General features: G+C 35.7%; 1 protein-coding gene across 1 annotated transcript in view; it reads left to right on the top strand.

The window, feature by feature from the left end:
- The window catches only part of LOC106879266 (rho GTPase-activating protein 17-like), a 57,905-nt gene extending 35,274 nt beyond the window's left edge, over positions 1-22,631 (top strand). The window contains exon 3 of the mRNA XM_014928762.2: positions 20,886-22,631. Coding sequence (XP_014784248.2) covers positions 20,886-21,314 — 429 coding nt within the window. The 3' untranslated portion in view covers positions 21,315-22,631. The remainder of the gene's footprint in view (positions 1-20,885) is intronic.
- The last annotated feature ends 2,171 nt before the right edge of the window (positions 22,632-24,802 follow it).

Raw genomic sequence — 24,802 nt, 5'->3', positions numbered from 1 at the left:
ATATATATATATATATATATATATATATATATATATATATAATGAAAAAAGTTCAAACAGGGAATTATTCCATTCACTATTATATTTATTATAGAAATTATGTAACAAATTACACTTTACACTTCTATATTTAACTCTGCATGTATATTCCTTATTTTTGCTTCTGGTGTTTTCTGCCTTTCTGTTAAAACGGTTTACCTGGGAATTTATTTAAAGTGGAAAAAAATATCATATGCAACAGATAAGTTGTCTTAATAACATATATCTGTGTACCAGACATTTAGCTGTTATTTTCAGCATGAGTTTCTGTTGAGGGCTTCATTTGCCATCATTGCCTGTTGCTTCAATAGAAATCTACGGATGCACAAACACACAAAACAGAGAAAATGTAACAAATATGGATGACTTGTTCCAAAACACACCCGATTGAGGAACAGTTCTCAAAAATAACCCCCAATTGTTTTGCCCAAAAATTCCTATATGCTCAGAATCTACATTGTCCAATGTATATTTGTAGGCAATTTCATTAAAAAATATCCATTTTCCTGAAAGTTAAGTGAATTGAAGTGAACTCCAGTGAATTTTATGAAAATCCTTCCCCACCCCTCCTAAAACATTTTCCCTCAACAATTTGGTGTATTCAAAACCTACAAGGTATAACACATATTCTTAGAAAATTTCATTTAAAAAAATCCATTTTTCTGAAAGTTAAGATCATCCAAAGTCGGTGGCAGGGCAGGAGAAATCTGTAGTTATGCCCTGTTGACAAGTGATCAATTAAATGAAATCTCCATTTGAATTTTTTTTTCTCTCACACAGACACACATGCACTCACCTAGAAAGCTGGAGAAGACTATAAAAAAAATCAAAGTAACTTTAGAAATTCTTTTTTATCTGAAATCATCACAACTGTAATGATGTATACATATGTGTGTGTGTAAATAGCTGGTTACTTAGTTACTACGTTGACATTGACAAAACAGATACATGAAAGTGTTAGTAAGTCGAATTGCACCAAGAATAATCACATGGGATTTAAATGTGAAATATCAAGTCTTGATAAGGCAACTTGTTCCAAAAATGTCCAAAATATGTATTGGAAAATCAATGTACAATATACAGTACCTCTTTTAATTAATTGAGAAAATATGAAATTTTTTTTCTGACACAAAAGTACTTTTAGAAATTCTTTTTTATCAGAAATTGTCACAACTGTAATGATGTATACATAAGTGTGTGTGTGTGTAAATAGCTGGTTAGGATGCCAAAGACAGGAAATTGAGAAAACGATTTGAAGAAGTGAATCTTTATATATAGAGCAATATTATTTATTTTTAATAAAAAAAAAAAATATCAAGACCGTATTATTCTTTCCACGGTCAAATTATTCATGTACCCCAAGTATGGTACAGATTGATACAGAGGTTTGAGTGTGCATTGAGGACACACATACACAGACAAGGTATTTATTTATTTATATATATATATATATGTGTGTGTGTGTACATGCACACACACATGTATATAGACACACACATACATACACAGAAACGAGTGAATAGATATAGACCCACAGGACACTTATATACAAGTATGCACCAACTGAGTTCAAATTTCATTGCAGTCGACCTTGTCTTTCATCCTTCCAGGGTTGATAAAATAAGTACCAGTTGAACACTAGGGTTTATGCAATTGGATAGCCTCCTTCCCTTATCATCATTATTATTATTATTATTATTATTATTATTATTATTATTATTATGGCTGCTATACTGGAAAGACATGATAACTTGGAGTTCTGTATGTCACACAAATGTTTTCAATCTTTTTGGCCTGTTAAGGATCCATTTATTTGTTTTAATTTCTACAGCTTTGTTTCTAACATTGCTTGGACTGTCCTGGTAGTACATCTGTTTAGAGACACCCCATGTTTTGCAGGGGGTACACATCAATATTTTTAAACTTTCTTGAACTATCTGGGAAAAGCAAATATTTTGCTGTTTTCCAAATATTTTGAAATGTGGCAGAGAAAGAACTAATGATAATGTTTGATGACAAGATACATTCCTTGTCCCAAAAGCAAGATAATACAGATGCAGCATTGAATACAATAAATGATATCACCACCATGCCAGTGAAAACAAACACAGAAGGAAATAGATTTTTGCTTGCAGCTTCAAAATATTTGACAGTTATGCAAATGAACAGTTCAACAACACATTCAACAATACCAGTAACAACAACAAATATAAGATGAAAAGAAAAACAAAGAAAACTTTAAAAGAAATGCCAACTCTGCCATCACCACCTCTGTTACCACCACCACTGCCTCCACTAAAGCCATTACAGCCACAAGAGATGCTGGAAAGGGGATTTCTTTTGTTAGCACTACATGAACTCTAAAAGATTTCCCCATCAATAAAGAAGATTTAAAACTGGCCAGAAAAATTGTTTAAAAAAATGAGAGAAGCTGTCCAATGGGCCTGAACGATGGGGAGAAGATGATGATCAGGTCTTTGATGGGTGATGATGGGTACATGGTACTTGGATACAGGCAGATGTACACAGCTTTCCAGCAGCACTTTGCATGGCTGTTTGTAGAGACCAATGGGTCAACAACAATAGCAAACTTTAGTTTGTACCTGGACAGCCTGCTATGGCTCTTAGCAGCAGACATGGGGTTCTGCAAAAAGTCAATAATGGCCACTGAAATATGGGAGGTGATGAGTAATTGCACAAGTTGCAAATCACCCTGTTTGGATGGTCTGCCTTATAAATTCTAAGTGTTCATGCCAAATCTTTTTGGCTGCCTCTTGGCTGATGTCTACCGCAACTGGCAGCAAAACAGGAGAATTCCTAGTCCTGTTAGCTAGGGTGTGGTAACACTGCTGAGAAAGGACACCAACAATGGGGATGGTCTGAGAAAGTTTTGGCCCATAACTCTGTTATACACAGAATTTAAAATTTTGGCCACAGTGTTAGCAAAAAGGTTGGTACTTGCCATCGGATCAGTAGTATGGCTGGAGAAGTACAAATGTGTGCAATCCGAAATAGGTCTATCCATGACAACCTCCACCTTATGTGACATATCATAGAGAGGGCTGGGACTAAAGCTGGATTTGGTCAGGCCCTGATCAATTTGGATCAATCAAAAGCATTTTATAAGGTTGACCATCACTACTTAGAAGCCATCCTGAAAGCAGCCAGTTTCAGACCCATTTTCAGAGGCTGAATCACAAGAATGCACAGTGGCACCTTCTCAGTGACCAAAGTAAAGAGCTGCCTATCAGAACCATTTTGCACTGAATGCTTGGTCTGCTGTCACTTCCTCTGTACATGCTGGCTTTCAAGACACTGCTGTGAAAGTGGGACAGTTGAGGGGCATCCCTTTCAAACTGAGACATAGGAGGGTTGTATCAGCATATGCAGATGATGTCACCATCATGGTGTCAGATGTCTCCGAAGTGGAGATGGTCAGCTCCATTCTAAAGGAAAACGAGTGAATTGCAGGGGCCAAAATCAATGCTGACAAGTTGGTGGGCTTGCAACTGGGCACCTGGAGACATGGGTCAATGCTGTTGGACAGCGTCATCAGACACTGGACTGACAGACAGACCAATTAAACTGTTTGAGGTATGGTTCAGTTCTGCCCTGCAGGTGGATAAGAACTGAGACAAGGTGACAAACAGATTGATCAGTCTTACCTAGAAATGGGCAGAGTGGAAGCTGTCCCTAAAAGGTTTGGCAGAGGTGGTGAATGCCTCCATCACCTCCATCATCATTTATCACCCGACCATCCTGCCTTGCCTCAGTTACTGCTTGATCAGGCTGGTGCATCTCTTATTTATTCTCTTGTGGAAGGGCCATGTTCCAGTGGTCAGTCTACTGTCAGCTCCCTTAACATGGTGGCTTAGGCATGCCATGGTTTCTGATGCACAGGTATGCCTTGTCTCTTTGATGGAATTGCAGTCCTTAGTGAAGGATACACCAAGACTAGGCACCTGGCACCTAGGATGTCATCAGGTGCTCACAGTCCTCTACCTGTCAGGTAATGGGATCAGTGAATGTTCCACTTCAGCAATATATAAAGGATAAGTGGCAGGTAAGTGCAATGACATCTTGAAGAGATACTGGTTATCAACAAAAATGAACTGGCCAGTCTGTTCTGGAGGACTTTCCAGTTAGGGGCTACTGTGGATAATTTCCATGTATCCATGTTCTATTGGGGACTGCTACCAGTTAAAGATAAACTCTACAGGCACAGATGTGCTTGTCCAAGGTGTGTGCAGAGCAACAAAACCATTTATTTAGATAAAGCAGTTTTCCTTTGCCTGGTATTGGTGACAAAAGAGGTTGTCTGGTAGATGAGGTTGAAAAGCATGAGGATAGAGACATTCCTCTTTGGTAGATCTGTCATTGACTTTTTCAACTTTCACTTGAAAAGGAAATTGGAGGTGGAGAAGGAGGTGCTGTCCTCAAGTGAACTTATTGAATGGTGGGTGAAAGCTGCAAAACTGGCAAGAGTGGCAAATAAAGGAAATTATTATTATTATTATTATTGAGTGAGAGAGCCGGGCATGCCATCAAAGTGACACTGGGGTAAAATATACGAAGCCCAGTATACCCATCATGACTACCTGTCTGATAAGGATACACTAGGCACATGCATCACAACCATATGTGCGAGACATAGTGGTCTCATATCAAGATAAACAACGCATGACCTTGCAGGTGGAGCCCAGTTAGAATTTTCTTCGGGTCAAGTAGCTCATCCCACTCAAAAAGTCCTTGAATAAAGGTTGTTTGAGGATGTCGAACGAAATACCCATGTTCCCAAAGGTGAATTATCCAAACCCCAAAGAGTTCTTCTCAACACATGACTATGATGCTCCCCCACTACTTCTGCTCATGATCAGAGATGCACATATTGTCAGCCACTAAGGGACATGCTCAACTGGTTAAGATCAAGCAACTGACAAGCAAATTTGTGGTACTGAGCAGAATATTTACTGTAGCCCATCTTTTATACCTAGACGTGTATAAAAGATGTGCTATTATTATTATTATTGAGTGAGAGAGCAGTGCATGCCATCAAAGTGACACTGGGGTAAAATATACGAAGCCCATTATACCCATCATGACTACCCGTTTGATAAGGGTACACCAGGCACATGCATCACAACCATATGTACACGACATGGTGATCTCATATCAAGATAAACAGCGCATGACCTCGCAGGTGGGGCCCAGTTAGAATTTTCTTCAGGTCGAGTAGCCCATCCTGCTCAAAAGGTCCCTGAATAAGGTTTGTTCAAGGATGTTGAGCAAAACACACATGTTTCCAAAGGTGAATTATTCAAATTCCAAAGAATTCCTCTCAACACATGGCTATAATGCTCCCCCACTACTTCTGCTCATGATCAGAGATGCACATATCATCAGCCACCAGGGGATATGCTCAACTGGTTAAAGTCAAACAACTGACAAGCAAATCTGTGGTATTAAGCAGAATATTTGCTGTAGCCCATCTTTTTATACCAAGACAAAGATCAGAAGCCATTAGAACCACTGCCTGGTACTGCATCTGGGCATCAATTATTATTATTATTATTATTATTATTATTATTATTATTACTGTTGTTGTTTACCACCAGGACTAGACAAATCACAAGCACTCAGTGAGTTAGTGACTTGATTTCATTGTTATAAGTCTATTTTGTTTCCTTTTTTGTTCTATAGTTCATATTTTGAGCAGACTTTAACATTCTGAACAAAAGTTATTGTTATCTGAAAGATTTTCTCATTAAAAAACTGTTAAAAAAATTCAATATGGCGCTGTCTTCTTTGCCAAATGGAGAAGAGAGGATGGTGGGAGGTAGTTTTGAAGGCAAAATTAGTTTACGCAGTTAATCTTATGAAAAGAGATAGCAGCAGCAGAATCAACAACAGTAACATTGGCAAAAATATAAAAGAAAAAGCCTGTGAAAACAAAAGCACCAGTACTGCCACCACCATCACATAAAGCCAACCACAGCAACAACAAAGAAGAATAACATAAAAAAGAAAAAACAAATTCTTCATATATAACACTTGCAAATTCAACCTCCACTGTCACCACTCTGTTAATGCCAGCACAGTTGCTGAAAACAACAAAACCAGTTTCACAGCTGCAGTGTGTCAAACACGATAAAATGTAAATCTGTTGATGAACGATTTAACAGGTGCAAAAAGCATTTTAAAAAGAAATGGAAGAAAGGTTACTGTTAACAATCCTGGTGTCATTGTACTGGACTCACTGAGAAAAACAATTATGTACAAAATAATAGGTGTAAAAAGTTATAAATTAGAATAAATGATGCAGCAAGAAATTGGAAAGTGTCCACTGTGGGACATAAAAACTTACATTGCAAGAGAGAAGTGATATGGTATTGTGGAGGTGAGATTTGCCACAGAGAAGGAGGCAAGGAAACATTCCACTTTGAGCTTAAAAAATGAAAACCTGTTTCTGGTACCCATATACCTGGGTTGATGAGTGGCAAAAATAAAAACCAAGACATACCACCAGAAATCGACATCTATTTGTTGGTGGCAGCTGTCCCCCTGGACATAGAGGACAAACAAATATCCTGCAGGTGCAGAAGCTGCAAAAGCAAAATTTAGTTGGAACAAAGCATGGAGTTGTGGGTGCAGATGTATAACAATGTCTAGAAGCACCCCCAGACCTCCATATGGCTGTTGAGGGCAGAAAGCTGAGGTGTCACCTGTATGGAGATACAAATCATCTGCAGGTCTTTTGCTCACAATAAAAGAGAGAAGGGAAACCCCCACTTTTGCTGACACCACCACCACAACATCAGCAACAGCAATTACATCAGCACCTACAGTAGTAGCAGCAACAAGAATAGCAGTAGAAGAAACACACCAACATCTATGGCTTCCACTTGCAGACAGCAGCAAAAACAACAGCATCAGAATCTCCCCAAGACATGCCCTTCCCTTGTTCAGACCAGTTGGACATATCCTGTGATGAGGAGGTCAATGGAGAGCCTAAATGGCAAAATGTCAGCAGGTTTAACAAAAGAAAAAGAAATAAAAACACCTCAACACCAACACAACTGGCAGGTAGGAGCAAAAGAGGGAGACACATTTGAGAAAAACACAACTACCACCTCCAACAGCAGCCACACCAGTACCATCAGCAACATCATCCTTCACTACAATTACTGCCACTATTACAAGCATAACACAATTCACACACACACAACTCTCAGATGACACATCCCAGCACCAGCAAAATTAAAACATCATAAACTACAAAACAATTAACATGAGCAATAAAGAACTGATGGAACATATATACAGCCATATAGACATTGCCCAAACTGATTTTATCACACCAACAAACAACATTTCAACACATAAAATTCATCCTAACATTAAAAAACACTTACAGCACCATAAAAACTAAATACCCTGATGAAATAGGGGCTTTCAGGTGAAATATCAACAAAAGACTGTATAAAGTACTTGTTGAGACATCCACATATAGCCATGGAGACAGAACACCTATCCCCATCTCCCCAACAAAATCACTGTAAGTAACCTTTTCCCCATCTATTCCTTAATCTAACATGGCCTTCCTCAGAATAAGCAGTATCAATGCATGTGGCCTGTGGTCACCTTGGAAACAAAGCCATCTTCTCGATGACCTCAAGCTACTCATTGTAGATGTAGTGGCTATCAGTGAAACCAGACTCTCTGACTGATGAGCAGTCATGCCCATTTTTGGTGGATATGAGATCCATTTATCTCCATGTCAATCAGGAATGCTGGAGTGGAACTGCAGTGTTGTTATGGAAAAGTTTGTATCTCAAGATCAGGACTATCTTCCAGGACCCATCTACACAGACCTCAAATTACTAGAAGCTGAACATGTCATTCCAAGTGTGCCAAACTTACAAAGACTATACTAGAGTATTAGTTAAACAGGTGTTTACAGGAGCAGTTGTCGACAACAAATGATGGTTTGCCCTGAAAAGGGCAATTAGAGTAGAATCAGTTAGGTTTAGTAAGACATTAGTGATAGAAAGAAATAAAATAGAAGGGGTATGAAACTTAGGAGAGATGTTTAGGAAAGGTATTGCAACCAGTGTGATGGTGGTGAGATTGGCCCTTGGCGAATTCTTCAATGCTAAATATGAAGGTTGCATTGTCAGAGCTAAGGTGCTTGTTCTAAGACAAGAAGGATATAAGCTGCTGAATGGGCTCTAAAGTCAGAAGCACAACATGGCCACAAAGCCATAATTCAGGTTTTGGTGGGCTAAAATGGGCACACAGTACTCAAGCCCAAGAAGATATGTGTGGAATTTCAACTGCACTTCATCCAACTGTTTGGGACATGGCAGTCCAGAATGCAGGTTGGACTTCAATGGATGGTCTGCCTAATGAGCTTTGCTTTTAATGCCAGACTTGTTTGGCAGTTAGCAAATGCAACTAACAGCAGCACAGGAGAATTTCTAATTCTTTGAGTCAAGGAGCAATGGCACTGCTGAGCAAGGATTCAAAAGAAGGAGGATGAAATAGAAAATTTTAGGCCCATAATGCTGCTTGTTGTCAAGATACTGATTGGTGATGTGCAAACATGCACAATCCCAAGCAGATCCATCCACAACAGCCTCCACCTCATACAATACATCATAGACAGAGTGGGTAAAGAAACTGGCATGAGTAAAGCCCTGATTAATTTGGATCAATCAAAATCCTTTGATAGGATTGACCACCAATATTTGGTGATTGGTTTTGGTCCCATTTTCTGTGGCTGAATTGCTGCAATGTACAGTGACATCTACATGGTAGTTCAGATGAATGGTTGCCTATTGGAACCATTCAGCATCAAGTGTTTGGTTTGTCAAGGGTGTTTATTCTCACCTCTTCTGTATGTATTGGCTCTAGAACCACTACTGCAGAAATTCAAGGGGTTGAGAGTTATCCCATGTGAACTTGGACATGAGAGAACCATGTCAGTATACACAGATGTCACCATCATAGTGTCAAACACAAGGCATATAGACTTCGTTTGCATTGCTCTAAAAGAATACAATGCAGTGACAAGCAAAAATTAGCCAAGAAAAGTCAGTGGGCCTGCAACTCAACACCTGGGAAAACAAGTTCATACTGTCCAATAATGTTGTGTGGGACTGGACAGAGGGGTTTAATTTCATCTGGCCTCCAGGTGAAGAAGAACTGGGACAAATTGCCAAGCAGGATGGTCAATCTCACCCAGAAATGGGCTAAGAGAAAGCTATCCCTGAAAGGTTAGGCAGAGGAGGCAAATGTTTACATTACCTCTGTCATATATTACCACTGCTTCCTAGATGGTGAGCAGGTGTGGTTGCCATTTGTCAGACAGAATTTTCCACAACTTGTCTCTTTGATTGAGCTGCAATCCTAGATTGAGAATAGACTAAAGTAGGGCACCTGATATCTAGTGTCATCAGGTGCTCACAATCCTCTGTCAGTTGGGCAATGCATTTGCTGGAAGTGCCACTGGTGTTCTATAGAGGGTTAGTGGCAGGTAAGTGCAATGACATTTTCAGGGAGACTTTGGGCATTGACAAGAATCAACTGGGTAGTCAGTTCCAAAAGATTTATATACCAGGGCCAATGGATAACTTTTAGAAATCCTTGGCCTGGCAGTGCTACCAAGGGGCATTGCCATTTCAGGATAAACTCTACAGGCATAAAGTGCCATCACCTGGGCTTTCCCAAGATGCACAAAACAGAGCAATGAAACTGTTCTGCACACTTCCATTCAGTGCTATTGGCTGGGTCCATTGTGAAGATTGATCCACCACCTTCCTTTGACTGGGAAGGGCAGACAGTGTTTCTTTGTCTGGTGGACTTAATGAAAGAGTGTGTTGTGGAACAGGTTGAAAGGGCTAAAGACAGACACTTTCCTCTTTGGCCAAACGCTCATCAACTTTTTCAAATTTCACTTGAAAAGGAAATTGAGGGTTGAGAGGAAGTGCCCTCTCCCAGCAATTTTGTTAAAAATGTTCCTCTTGATCAAGAGTAGATGAAGAGGAGAGGCCATTTGCCCTGAAGGTCAAGGCAGTCATGGTTTTTGTGAGGTTTCAACAAGCATCCCTAGAAAGTCTCCCTCTTTTGGGGGTTTTAATTGCTGGAATTTTATTTATTGTTAGTCTTTTGTTTACATGTTTTTTAATCCCATTTTATTTGCATTGTATTGTTTGTACCATCCCCAACGTTTTTAGCCCTTTTGTGCAGGAAAAAAATGCAAGATTTTAAAATTAAATTTTAATTACTACTTATTCAATAATTCTTGCTTGTATGGAACTCATAAAGCACACACCTAAGCAGAGACCCATTTAGCATTCAGGACACAAGTTGTCACATAGCTTGCTTTCTGTTCTCTTTTTATCATGGATGAGCACCTTTTTGGGCTTTTTTTTACTTGTTCCTTTACTTGGGATATGATCAAGACAGTGTCTTTCCATAAAGGGCACTGTCATTAGTCTGTCAATAGTGCCATTTGAGTTTGCTATATTTGGCAAGCAACTGGCATATTATTTCTCTATGGAAATCTTTGGACATCATATGGTTGCCAGCTTTCACAAGGCACTTATTATAAGAATTCAGCATGACAACATCCATAATGTGAAAAGAATTTTTGTACCATTTTACATTTTTCCTAGCATACTCAAGCATCACCAGCTGCATGTCTGCTTTATTAACTAGGTGCATATTGGTTGTAATAGTCAATAATATAGTCAGGCTTCTTCATAACTTCCTTGGTTTTATAATTTACTTTAGAACTGTTCACTACGTCTCCTTTGTGGAAAGTCGTGATCATTGTCACATCATACTTATCATGCCAAAATAATGTAAGAAGGTTTCCACATTTTCTTCTCTCAATGTCACCTGGCTTCTTCAATTGGAAAACTTTGGCACATCTTTCCTGTTTTTCCTGAGAGTTCCACAAGTTCCAACATAATACAAATATGACTTATATGCACCCATCTTCTTCACAACTTAGCAGTTTGTCAATAAGTTAGACCTGTCTTCTGTTGAAGAAAGCATGTTGTGGCAGTATGCCACAGCCAACCGTAAAGGGTTAATGTGAACCTTCAGTGGCTAATAAAGAAAACATTTATTTATTATTATTATTATTATTATTAAGGCATCAAGCTGGCAGAATTGTTAGCATGCTGGGCAAAATACTTAGTGTAATTTCATCTGTCTTTATGTTTTGGGTTCAAATTCCACCGAGGTCGACTTTGCATTTCAGTGTCAATAAATCAAGTGCCAGTGAAACATTGTGGGGTTGATGTAATCGACTAGTCTCTCCCTCAAAATTTCAGGTGTTGCACCTATAACAGTAAGATTATTATTATTATTGTTATTAAGGTGGCAAGCTGGCAGAATAATTAGTTCGCAGGACAAAATGCTTAGTGGTATTTCGCCCATCACTACATTCTGAGTTCAAATTCTGCCATGGTCGACTTTGCCTTTCACCCTTTCAGGGTCAGTAAATTAAGTACCAGTGAAACACTGGGATTGATGTAATTGATTAGTCCCTCCCACCACTAAAATTCAGGCCTTGTAACTTCTGTAGAAGGGATTATTATTATTATCATTATTATTATTATTATTATTATTATTATTATTATTATTGAGTGAGAGCAGTACATACTGTCAAAGTGGTGTTGGAGTACAAATATTTGAAGGCCAATATATCCATCATGACTACTTGTCTGATAAGGGTACACCAGGTGCATGCATCACAATCATATGTGCACAACATGATGACCTCATATCAAGGTAAATAGCACATGCCCTTGCAGGTGGGGCCTAGTTAGAATTTTCTTCAGATCAAGTAGCCCATCCCACTCAAAGAGTCCCTGAATTAGGGTAGTTTAATGATGATGAATGAAACACCTATGTTTCCAGGAGTGAATAATTCAAACCCTTCATAGAATCCTTCTTAGCACATGACTGATATCCCCTGCTATTCCTGCTCATGATCAGAGATGCACACATCATCAGCCACTAAGGGACATGCTCTACTGGTTATGACCAAGCAACTGACAATATTTGCTATAGCCTATCTTTCACATCAAGACAAAACATGTCCATGTTAACATCATCATCATCATCATCATTAAGGCAGTAAGCTGACTGAATCATCATCACTCCTACAAAATGCTTAGGAGCTTTTCATCTATACTTACATTCTGAATTCAAATTCTGCCAGGGTCAACTTTGTCTTTCATCCTTTCAAGGTTGATGAAATAAGTAACAGTTGAGCACTGGGGTTGATGTCATCAACTTACCCACCCTCCCACAAAAATTTCAAGCCTTGTGCCTATTGTAGAAAGAATTATTAATTTAAAAGTGGTTGTTGACTAAAGTTTTTTGTAATTACTACATAGTAATTCCAAGAGTGAGTACTTTAAAAGTATCATCTTCATACCAAGAAATATAATTTATTAAAAATAATTTATTTATAGGATAAATCTTTACTTGTGGATTGTGTAATTTATTCCCATTGGTCTTCCAAATCACTACATTCCTTACTAAATCACAGAATTATTAAGACAGTAATGCAAATATCTCTATTCTTGTATCATAGAATACTTAAGACAGTAACATAACTATCTCTATTGGTTGCAGGGTTTCCACAGTCAAGAATTACGACATTTCTTGTCGTAGTTTCAACTTTATTGTTTTATTTTAGAATTGCCATTCAAACCAATACCAATTGAAATGAAAGTAAAAACAAAAAAAAAAAAATCAGGAAATTAATTTTCTTTCAACTGCCTGAAGGTAAATATCAGACATAATCTCAAATATGGCCTTATTTTCAGAAGTTTACTTTTTGATGTTTGTCTTTTAAATTTCCCTATCTTTGTATGGTCTTCTTAGTTTTTAATAGAGTTGATACATACACTAATATTGGAAGAACACACCTTTCTGTTTGGTTTGGCATTATCTTTGTTATGATCCTAATTTTAAAAGAGATAATTCTTACTAAACTAAATTCTGGTCATTAGAATTATCTTCATCTACCTATCTAACAATTCCTTATTCAAAATATTGTAGATTCCAGAACCCTTTGCATTTGTTTATATTTCCTCAAACACAATACCATAATTCTGTACACACTGGCATGCTTCTCTGTGATCTTTTCTGTGTTCTGTTTTTGGTAGTATGTCTCATTACTCCTTACATCTTTTTGGAAATAGTAAATTTCAGGAAATGTCATTGGATTTTAGTCAATTAATTTAGTCTTGCAGAGGATACTTCCACAGTCTTTCATATGATTATTTGTTGTTGCATCATTAAAGCTAGAGACGTTTTTAAGAATGTTGAGTTAGCCTTTTTAAGTTCTCTATAATAGTAGAAATTCAAGATTGCTAAGTGAAACCTTCAAGTCTCTATGACTGTAGAAACACAAGTATTTGAGTTATCAGTATGATAACCTACAGCTGTCTTCCCTTGTCAGTACATTAACAGCCTTTTCACTGCTGCATCTAACCATGTGTGCAAACACACACATGCACACACATACACACACACCTATGAAGATGTGATTATTAAATGGTAGTAGTATCTGCACTTTGATAATCATCCAGACACATGTCCCCATATGCACTCTGGACACATACTGAACTTGCATCACTTCCATGAACAAAAATATCGAGACCAGTCACTACATGCATAAAAAAATGATTCTGCTACACCCTCCTACACATGAAAAACACTCAACAAATGCTAGGCCTTATAATTTCCTGTAGTCTCTTATGGTGACATCACATTACAACATTCAAAATCTAAATTCCAAAGGCGAAGCTTTCTCTCCAGTTCTAGAAACTCTTCAACATTGATCAGTTACTGGCTTAGCACAGAAGCACAAGTGTAATGCACTCTAGAATATTGCTAAAAAAAAAGTGGAACAATGCATCTGTTACACACAGACTTTTTTATATTGCATCTATAAAAAGGTCCAGTTGATCAGAAAAAATCAACTTTGCGATATTTTACAGCAACTGTTATAAGGATGTATTTCTCCTGGCTGCTTTTCAAATCTACTCAAATTAACACTCAACATGCTGATTTTCCTCTTCATCTTTCTTTTTTTTTTTTGTGAGAAATGATGAAAAAGAAAAGCAGCATATTGTATTAATTTGTTTTATACATCACTGCCCACATCAAACACTACATTCACCCATTCTTCTTCAGAACTGAGTTCTCAAACTTTCCCCTTGCCTACATTTTCCCTGAAGTCATGAACCTACTGGTGTTGAAACTGAATATCATCTACACCAACCTTACCAGACCATTTGGACCTGCAAAAGCCATGCACAGTACTTCCCCTTCTCTTGAATTAAATAACCATTTCTAACACTGGAAGAAGGTTAAGTATTTGGAGACAAGAAATATAGTCAATTTAATTACTTTCAATAAATAACTTGTATTTTGTTTATCAACCCCCAGAAGGATGAAAAACAAGTCACATTCTCTCACTAAAGTTGGGAAATAATAGAATATAATTTGATACTACAATGTATTTTCTAATTCTCTCACTATACTTGGGAAATGATAAAATATAATTTAATACTACAATGTATTTTGTAATTTTGTTTCTTGCTTCTATTGCTTTCATAGACTCAATTTTAAAAGAATGTTTTCTAGCACAGGAAAAAGTTGATGGCTAGTTTTGATACAGTCAGTTGGCTTTACTTCAGTTGCAAGTTAGAAACTATGTTCTCTGTTGACCATAAATAGACAGTTAAGAATGTACTGCTGTAACTGAATGTAATAATATATTGCATTGTAATAACAATAGGAATGGTTATTAAATCACAAGATGTTACCTGCTACTACTGCTATAAATACTCATGTAAACTACTCTCCACAGTCTTCCCAGTAGATGTCAGTGAAATCAGTGGAGCTTTTGTAAATATTGATATGATTTTAGGTTGTACAATATATGGTGATGTCATCTACAGAGCTATACATACCTCCCAATACTCTTTTACTCTGTTACTTGTTTCAGTCATTTGACTGTGGCCATGCTAGAGCACCGCCTTTAGTCGAGCAAATTGACCTCAGGACTTATTCTTTGTAAGCCTGGTACTTATTCTATCGGTCTCTTTTGCCGAACCGCTAAGTTACGGGGACGTTAACACACCAGCACCGGTTGTCAAGCGATGGTGGGAGGACAAACACAGACACACAAACATATACACATAGATACATATATATATATATATATATATATATATATGTACATATATACGACGGGCTTCTTTTAGTTTCCGTCTACCAAATCCACTGACAAGGCTTTGGTTGGCCCGAGGCTATAGTAGAAGACACTTGTCCAAGGTGCCACGCAGTGGGACTGAACCCGGAGCCATGTGATTGGTAAGTAAGCTCCTTACCACACAGTCACTCCTACGCCCAATGTTAATATATTAAATTGAAGAGTAACTAACTCAAGGTGAAAGTTAATTTAAATTGGAAGATGACATCACCATATGTTGTACTTCCAAAAAACATATCAAAATTTTACTTACATTATTAGAAATTGTTTGTAAATCTAATATGTCACTAAATAATGATAAATATAAATTTTCAACTGTATCCACATTTTAGGTTACCAAATTACTCAAAATGAATTGCATCTTGACCCCTCAAAAGCTCATGCCTACTAATAAACTATCCTTATGCAGTATGAAGGATTTGTTTGCATATAACTTCTATTTGTTTTCTTTCCTGTCTAACTGATGTTCAGTTTCCATTCTCTATGGATGCTGTAATGGCAATCAATGACTTAAGATCAGTTATTGCAGGGATTGTCAAGGCTAAAGTAGACAAATATGCCATTTACCATAAACAGACATCTCTGAGATCACTATTGAGGATACACACAACCAAAATGATAGACCTGTAGCATTCTTTTCTTGTACACTAAATTCTCCTAAGAAAAATCATTGCATGATAGAAAAAGAGACTTTCGCAATGGAAGCTAGTGATTGATCAGAGCTTATATGTTTGATGTAAAAGTTAGAAATGAGAAAATATACTGGTGGTTAGAACTTATGTCTTTCTGTTACAAAATATTACATCATCATGGATCTCCTAACACTTGTGATTTTGTGATGCTACTTTACTGAGTAATTTCTTATAACTTTACCAATCTGTCTGTCACCATGGTGGGAATAAAATCTTCCATGTTCAGTGGACCACATTAAACATTGTTTCTGGATGTCACATTAGTGAAAACTTAAATCCACAATACTATTCTCTAGAACCATATCAGCTCATCAGATATAGGCATCCTTTTAACTACATAAGTACTGATTCAAGGGTCTGTTTCCTTTACCAGTGAGTTAGAAGAATCTGCTGATTGTTGTTGATGAATATTCTCATTTTTTTGTTCAGTTTTCCTTGTCATGACTTCTTCACCAACTGTCATTTCTAGCCTAACCATATTATTCTTAATTTTCAATTTATCTGAAGTCCTTTATGCATGATAGGAATGTCATAACTGGCCAATTAGCCCCATACCACCTACTGGAAATGAGCAGTGTGAGTGTTATGTTGGTATTATTTGGAGTGCTGTGAATCATAAATGCTCTAGAATCATAAATCTTAACTACTATCACATTGGAATGTATTCCATCTAACACCTTACATTTGGTGTGATTCCTGTTATGTACATCCACAAACTCAGCACCTCATTATCATCTCTTTGTAGAGAAACAGCAACAGGAATGAATGAATATGCCAACTTGGCTTTCCTTACCCAGAACGTTCCTCTTGAGAAAGTTCATCTGTAATAAGGAACTATTAGAATTAAATCCTTTATATACCCACATTTTCCCTGTGGCCAAGAGGATATTGTAGAAAATAGAAACTTGGTTCCATCAACAGATATCCCTGAATTAAACTGGATTTAGGTATAATGATAAGTTCCACTTGAAAGCATATTCCTGAAAAATCACCTTGCCTTCTTTGACTTTGATAAATCACCTACACAGCAACCAAGTCTAACACTACAAACTAATGCCCTATTTATGTACTTTATGCTGTGTCATTATACTTGTATTAAAAAACCTATTGGAAGCTAGTTAGACTTCAATATTTGGTATTGCATGATTATAAAACATCAAATTTTGAGACATTGTATTATGTAACGTTGTATTTTTAGAAGGCAATAATGTAATAATTTTATGTACACAATGATGTTTTAAAACGACAAGGGGAATGGTTGAACCTTCATTACTAGATACTGACAGCAAATGTCAGTGGAACTCTTGATTAACTAAACACTGATTTAATTTAAATTGACTTTCTTCTTGAGTTATTCACACTTCCCTGAGCAAGTAAGATGATGAAGGAAGGTTTTAAAACTATTCTCTCTGTTGACCATAAACAGACTGTCAAGAATGTACTGCTGCAACAAACCAAGTAAGCATGTTCCATTTGATGTTTATTTTGAAGTTTAAAGCAAGTGTGAGCAGCTGATTTACAAGTATTAACCATTGTGTGCAACAGAGATGATAATTTTTTATGCAGATGTAATGAAAATGGATTCTGTATGAGAAGATGTTGTAATTTGGTATAGGAAAAATACAAAATAGTGTTAGGTTGATGAAAACTTACAACTTATATCAAAATGAATGAGTTTGAAACATATGTGAATAGAATGTTCTTTAAATACATTAAAACCCTAAATGCACTCCATTCATTGCACTTTATGCATAAACACTATGCCATCCCTTGTTAGATACACTAAAAATAGTTTACTCTTATACAGTATCAGCTTCTACCAGTGAACCATCCAGTGTTGACTTGTTTGCTTTTTGCCATTTACTGTGCCATCTTAAGTCTTATACATTGGCTTCTACACTTATTATCTCTTCATTGACTACATGAGTTGATGCTTTGTATTTTCCCTAATGTTTAAATTTTAATCCTGCTCAATTCCAATCATGACCACTCTTAGAGATTAAGAAACAAGATAACTTTATCTTTTAAAACTAATTACATGTTTTATCAATATTTCATAATTAGATATATTATCAATCTCTCTCTCTCTCTCTTTCTCTCTCTCTCTCTCTCTCTCTCTCCCCCTCTCTCTATTGTGTAGCTGTGTCCTTGTTTCTTAAAACTTGATTCAGCTGCTAAGGGATAGTTGTTCCTTTATTTTCTTTTCTATAAAATGTGAATCCAGGCAAGGAATGGGACAGACCTTAGTAATGAAACAATCCTTATTTTTATCTAATATCTTATATCTGGGGATGGTTTTAAAATGTAGAAAAACTTCTGCAGTGAAATTAAGTTTTGAAGACTAGCCCAGAACTAAACATAGTTCTAAATACATCAATATTATCTTAGTGATAATATTATTCAAGTATACGTTTTGTATACTTGAATAATATGTGGAAGAGAAAGGAATAACCACTAACATTGCTTAATCTTAATTCTCTTCCCTATCCCCTCCACATATGCATTTACACAGTTTAAAATCTACAAGCAAACTTCTATTTTTTTCTGATATATTCAGTTTTGTACCTTGGGTAGATTGGGATATAAAAGAAAGAAAATGGAAGACATTTCGTTTCATGATTCTAATGAAAAGGTTTGTAAAAAAATATGTACTTTTAAAACTGGATGATATTCTATCAGAATCATTAGCACACCGGGCAAAATGCTTAACAGTATTTTGTCCATCTTTATGTTCTGAATTCAAATTCTCCCAAGGTCAACTTTGCCTTTCATTTTTCAGGGTCAATAAATCGAGTACCAGTGAAACACTGGGATCAGTTTAATAGACTAGTCACCTCCCACAAAATTTCAAGCCTTGTGCTTTTAGTTGAAAGGATTATTATTATTATTGTTATAAATTGATGTTTCTTTTTTTTTTTTTAGTTCTATTTTGTTTCTAAGTTGTTTTTCAAGATGATCTTGCTTATTTTATAATATTTCAGTTTATATTAATGATCTTTCCCTGCAGATTTTATAGTCAGAATTCTCCAACATTTTCTGTGTTTTCTTGCCTACCTCAACTTAGTATATATAAGTTTTTTATTCTTGTGAATATTTCTTAAAATATCTAGTCTGATTTAATCTTGCAAGATAAAAATCCCATTTTGTAATGAATTCAAGGTTAACAGCAGTCACACAAACTAAATGTACATGCATTTCAATAATTCATACAATTTTATTACTATTTACTTTTACTTTTACTATTTTAAGTAATAGTAAATGGGAATGTGCTAACAAAGTCTTCATCAACACCAAGATATAACCAATACACAAATAAAACTCTCAAAGTCTCTACAGTTCCTTGCATAACTATGTGAAAACATTACATTGTAAAAGACTAAGCTTTATCTTCAAAATCATTAAATATTTCAGATTTGATTGTCTCCACAAGACTGAAGTGTAACTTATGTTAGAATACAAGTCAAACACTTGTAAAGATAGATGCTGCTACTGCTGCATACAAACATTCTGTTTAGATCTCACCTAAATCAGTCTATTCCGCTGATTTGCCAAAGATTCACTCACCAACATTGAAGAAACAGCATGCTAGTCATGATTGTAATCAATTATGACTAGCATGCTGTTCTTCAATTTAACTCTTCTCTCATTACTACGAAGCCTGTTTCTAATTTGAAGTTACGGGCTATTCTAAGTGTCCCTAATTAACCTTCCCTCCTTTTCTTTCTTCCCTATTGTTTACTAATCCCATACTAAATACTCTTTCGCATCATTTCACCTCAGAACTACAGCTCTTTACCTACAGAAAGGTTTTAACCTCATCAATCTCACCAGTGTACAAATGTTATGAGCATCTCATCTCTCTTCCTCTAACCAGAAGTTTACTTTAGACATGAGTATGTATTCATGTAAAAAAATACCTGCATAAAGAAGAAAATTTGCTTTATTTTAAATATCTTATATTTATTATGTAAGTTAATTTTAGGTTATTGGCAATATTCATTCCATGCATGTACTTATTGTAAAGTTATCTTGAGAAGGTAATCCATATTACAATTTGTATTACACTAAATGTAGTATTTGCTATGTAATGTATCTAATTCCTGTTATTAAACATAATACAGTATAAAATTTTATTCCGTATTTTATATTTCAGAGTTGTTAACATTTTAATCAATATTTTCAGTGAGAAAAAAATCTTGAAAGTTATTATCAGAACTAGCATCAATCATGAAGCAACCACCATTTTAAAATATAGCTATTATTGGTTATCTAACTTATTAAATTTAAGTAAATCAGCAAATACCAGGCATGAGATGAATAAATGTCATTTTATTTCTTTGTCTATTTTTTTTTTAAGTTAAAAGGAGGTTGGTAGCATGGTATGTTTTCTGCCATGTAATGTCCGGTTATGTCAGATGAATTGTAGCAGAGTATATTGCATCCATTTTCATTATTATTGATTGTCAGGTAACTTTGAGGCCTGCTTTAATCATCCTTCTTTTATTTAACCATACAATATTTGTAGAGTTTCATTTTACTGAAAACTGTTTCCAGTTTTCAATTTTATTTTATGTTTTGCAACATTTCATGAATAACATTATTGTTTCAAATGCTGTTAAAGTCTTATCTAACATTTTATTGTTCTTCTATACAAGCTACAGTAACATCCACCCTTAAGGGTTAGCCACACTTAAGTGGCAAATATACTTCACTTCTATAGAAGCTTTTACCAAAAATTGATCTTTGAAAAGGATATATTGATGTATATTTCTCTCTCTCTCTCTCTCTCTATATATATATATATATATATATATATATATAATCTATCTATCTATCTCTATTTGCAGGCATACTCTTCAACATTTAGTGCAAGTACTGAGGACCAACAATACAGACAACTCTACTATCCTGCTGAGGATTACCGAAGTGTAGACACACAAGTGAGTGTTGCACCTGGAGGTCACCTGACTGGAGCTGTTGGCACCAACATTAAAATCACTCATTCAGCAGCCACTAACGTTGCAGCCAATAGCAACTATTTCAAGCAGACATCTTTGGCTCCAATTAGAGAAGAAAGTGGTTCTGTTTCTGTTGGCTCACTCACTGCCACTCAGAGTCATTCAATCAATAATGCCCCTGGTGTTCAGTTACAGGCTCCACTACCTTCTCAGCAACAAGACATGCAAGCTCCACCACAGATCCAGCAACAGAATATTCGGCAGCAGCAACTACAAAAGCAGCAGCAACAGCAACGTCGAGACAAGGCATTTGTGTGAGCTGTTATGTTCACATGTGAATTAGGAAAGAAAGATGCTAAGAGAAAAATTAGCTTTGCATATTACTAGAAATATAAATTAAAATTGCTAATTTTTCTTCTATTAGTAATTACAGTAATAATGATGATGACATCTACAAGAAAGACATCTCAACATTCTTTATTATCTTTAGTATTCCTGCATTATAAATTCTGCAGATTAATTCCTACTAATTTGGAAACATGCCCTAAACATAATCTATTCAGATATTATCATAGCTGCATATCTGGAGCATTGCAAAGGAATCCCAGTATTGACTGTAGGACTTCTGTTTATTCCACTGTTATATGGAAAAACTATACTGCACATTTATCCAGTGACCATTGCTTGAGACATTGGAGAAAAAGAATCTGCTTGTATGCATACAGTATGTGAAATATGTATGGCTTGTAGCAATAAGTCATACATGTGTGTGTGTGAGAGAGAGAGAGAGAGTGAGTATGTATTTATATGTATTTATATGTAAATTATGATGTCTTGGTGGTTGTAACCACAATTCTGTAAAATATAAACTGCACATTCCCCACATTTCTCAGTTGAAAAGGTTTCCTTTCTGTATAACAATGTATTATCTTGAGTGGAACCTTTTCTAGCTTTGATATGTATGCAAGCAACTTTAAACTTGATTCCAAAGTTTTTACTAAATGTCAAGTGTGTACTGCATGTGCCATGTTTTCATTTCAGGACATCCTTTTGTATGCAGTTGATTGAGGAATCTGTACTGAAGTTCTGATTTAAAAGGAAAACACTAAAGGCATGTTCTAGTTTCACTGGTATTCAGCTTTATTATAGCTGATACATTCCACACCAATTATTCACATATATTTATTCAGACAGAACAAAAATATCATTGAATTTTACAATTCACTTTTTTAAATGATATGTTTATATTTAATGTTTTTCAAACTTTATTATTTGTATATGTGTATAGACATGAAGTGATATTACTGCTATAACAATATCTTTAATTTATGCATCACTCAATCAAAGAAGGTTTCCAAACAATTAAAAATGCTAACTTTAGTGGTCATTTATCTCATATCTAGTAGCATATATATAATATCTTATTTTAATGTACATTATTGCCAAATATATTGTCTGAGAGATTAAAACAAAGTTAGCTGTTTCTATTTTGAAATAGGATGACAAGTATTTATTTGGACATTTATCTTGGAGCTAACAAAACTAGTGACATTATGTTCAAAGTCAGCAAGTCCTCACTACAACTCTTTAATTCATACGAACATTTGAAACTTTTAAAAATAAAAATAAAGTATACATGTGTGTGTGTATTTATATATATATGTGTGTGTGTGTGTGTGTGTGTTGATATGGATGAATGAATGTACATGTATTTGAGTGTGTGTAGTATTATAATAAAAAACAAAGAAAGAAACTTGTGAAATATAGATATCCAGGGTTTCCTGAACAAAATATTAAGTATCAAATTTATTCTGTCATTTGTCAAGCTGGTAAAATCAACAAGATAGTTTAGTAACTGCATTCAAAGTAATTGTAGTTTGAACGATCACCTCAAGACTAATTCCTATAAATCTTTCCATAAACCCAACAAAAATGTAATATATATTAATAAACACGCTTTCCACCCACCTATTATATTTAAGAGCTCAATTCCGAACATAAGCCATAGAATCATGTTTTTCTTCATCTAGAGAAATATTTGAAAAGGCATCCCCATATCATAAAAGGCTTTACAGGATAGCGGTTTATTGATATCTCTTATAACTCTCCACCTCCTCAATTATCTAGTCATAAGAAGAGTTTCCACCATATTTTATGGTTCACCCTACTCTTCTTCCTAAATGTTAGGGCAAATATAGGTAGATAAGTCTTATTCTTATTGAATAATCACTTTCCCAGCAACCATAGGTTTAGCAAGATATTTAATAGGCACACAAAATTACACATTCCTGTCCCCATAATGTAAAAACTTACATCAATGAGTAACAAATGACTTGGAGCAGTTCTGGATGCTTATGCAGATATAAATCTAAATGTGCATATGATATATCCTCCTTGTTTATGAAACACAGGCACTGGCAAACTATGACACCAGCTAGACAGAAACCAAACATTATAATAGAATCTATGAAGGAAAATTTTCAATCCAGATACAACAACCATCTTTCTACCTTTGGGAACCCCGGAGACTTAAGAATACAAACATCAACTACAACATCAAATGGAAGATACTTTCTATGACCAGATCTTATATTAACAGGTCAAAAAGATGTTCCGCATACACACTTCAAAAATCATATCTTTTAAAACAACTCTAAGAATTCCAGGAACTGTAGAAATACCAAAAGCAATATTTTTCCATCATGTTTGCACTTTGACAAAATACACCTTAGGTGTTAAGGATAAACCACTGGGCAGACCATAACCCATTCCAGTATTGGTTTATAAAACTTTCAGCACTCATAAAGCACTGTCTATATTTCCAGTGCCATTAATTATCTCTCATTGATTGCTGTCATTTTCTAAATACATGTGCTCATTCAAACTCCAATTTACATTGCATGCAGTTATTAAACTGTCTTACTGATTTTTACCAGGTTGATAAATGGTGAAATAAATTTAATATTTCAGCTAGGAAACACTAGGTAGCTGTATTTCACAGGATTTTTTGTTTTTGTGGTTTTTGTTATAATAATATCTTTATTTTCTTAACTGACTGAGTTTTATACTTTTTGGTGAATTTCATACCACACACACACAGACGTGTGTATGTAAACATGCACACACACACACACACACACACACACACACACACACACAGTATTTATAAAGAGTTTACATCTGATGACATAGAGTAAGGGGTATGTACTGTAAGTGCTCAGTTTGGTTTATCAAAGTGCATGAAGTGCAACCAAGAAAAGGTAGTGTTGAAGCTATCTATCAAAGATGGTTAGAAGTGGCTTATTCTTGAGCAGATAGATATATATTAAAAACAGTGAATAAACAAGCAAAACATATGGTATCAATGCAAGTATTCTATCATTGGAGAGAGAGAGAAATAAGGAATATCCTTAATCCAGGATTTTATTAGTTACCAGTTTGTTGAGGGAAGTATCCAAAGTAAAAGATGATATTGGTAGGTAGATCTGTGATCAAAGAATTAAGGAAATTCATAGTAAAAGATAGTTTTAGTTAGCAGATCCATTGTTGAAGCATCACAGAAAATCTGTAGTAAAAGATGACAGAAGTTGCTATTCCATTGTTGAAAATAAAGTTGGGTGGATATGAGTAGAAGGCCTTCAGATAGTATATGACAATATGAAAGAGAGACAGAGTAGTAAATGCATGAGGGTAGATAGGGACAAGTTGGTGGTGATGGTGTACATAACAAAGTAGTTAAGGGGATGTATATAGACACACACACACACACACACACACACACACACACACACACACACACACACACA

Source organism: Octopus bimaculoides, chromosome 19, assembly GCF_001194135.2.
Source record: "Octopus bimaculoides isolate UCB-OBI-ISO-001 chromosome 19, ASM119413v2, whole genome shotgun sequence".
Classification (NCBI taxonomy): domain Eukaryota; kingdom Metazoa; phylum Mollusca; class Cephalopoda; order Octopoda; family Octopodidae; genus Octopus; species Octopus bimaculoides.
Note: the sequence above shows the minus strand (reverse complement) of the source record. Positions and strands in the feature narration are given on the sequence as shown.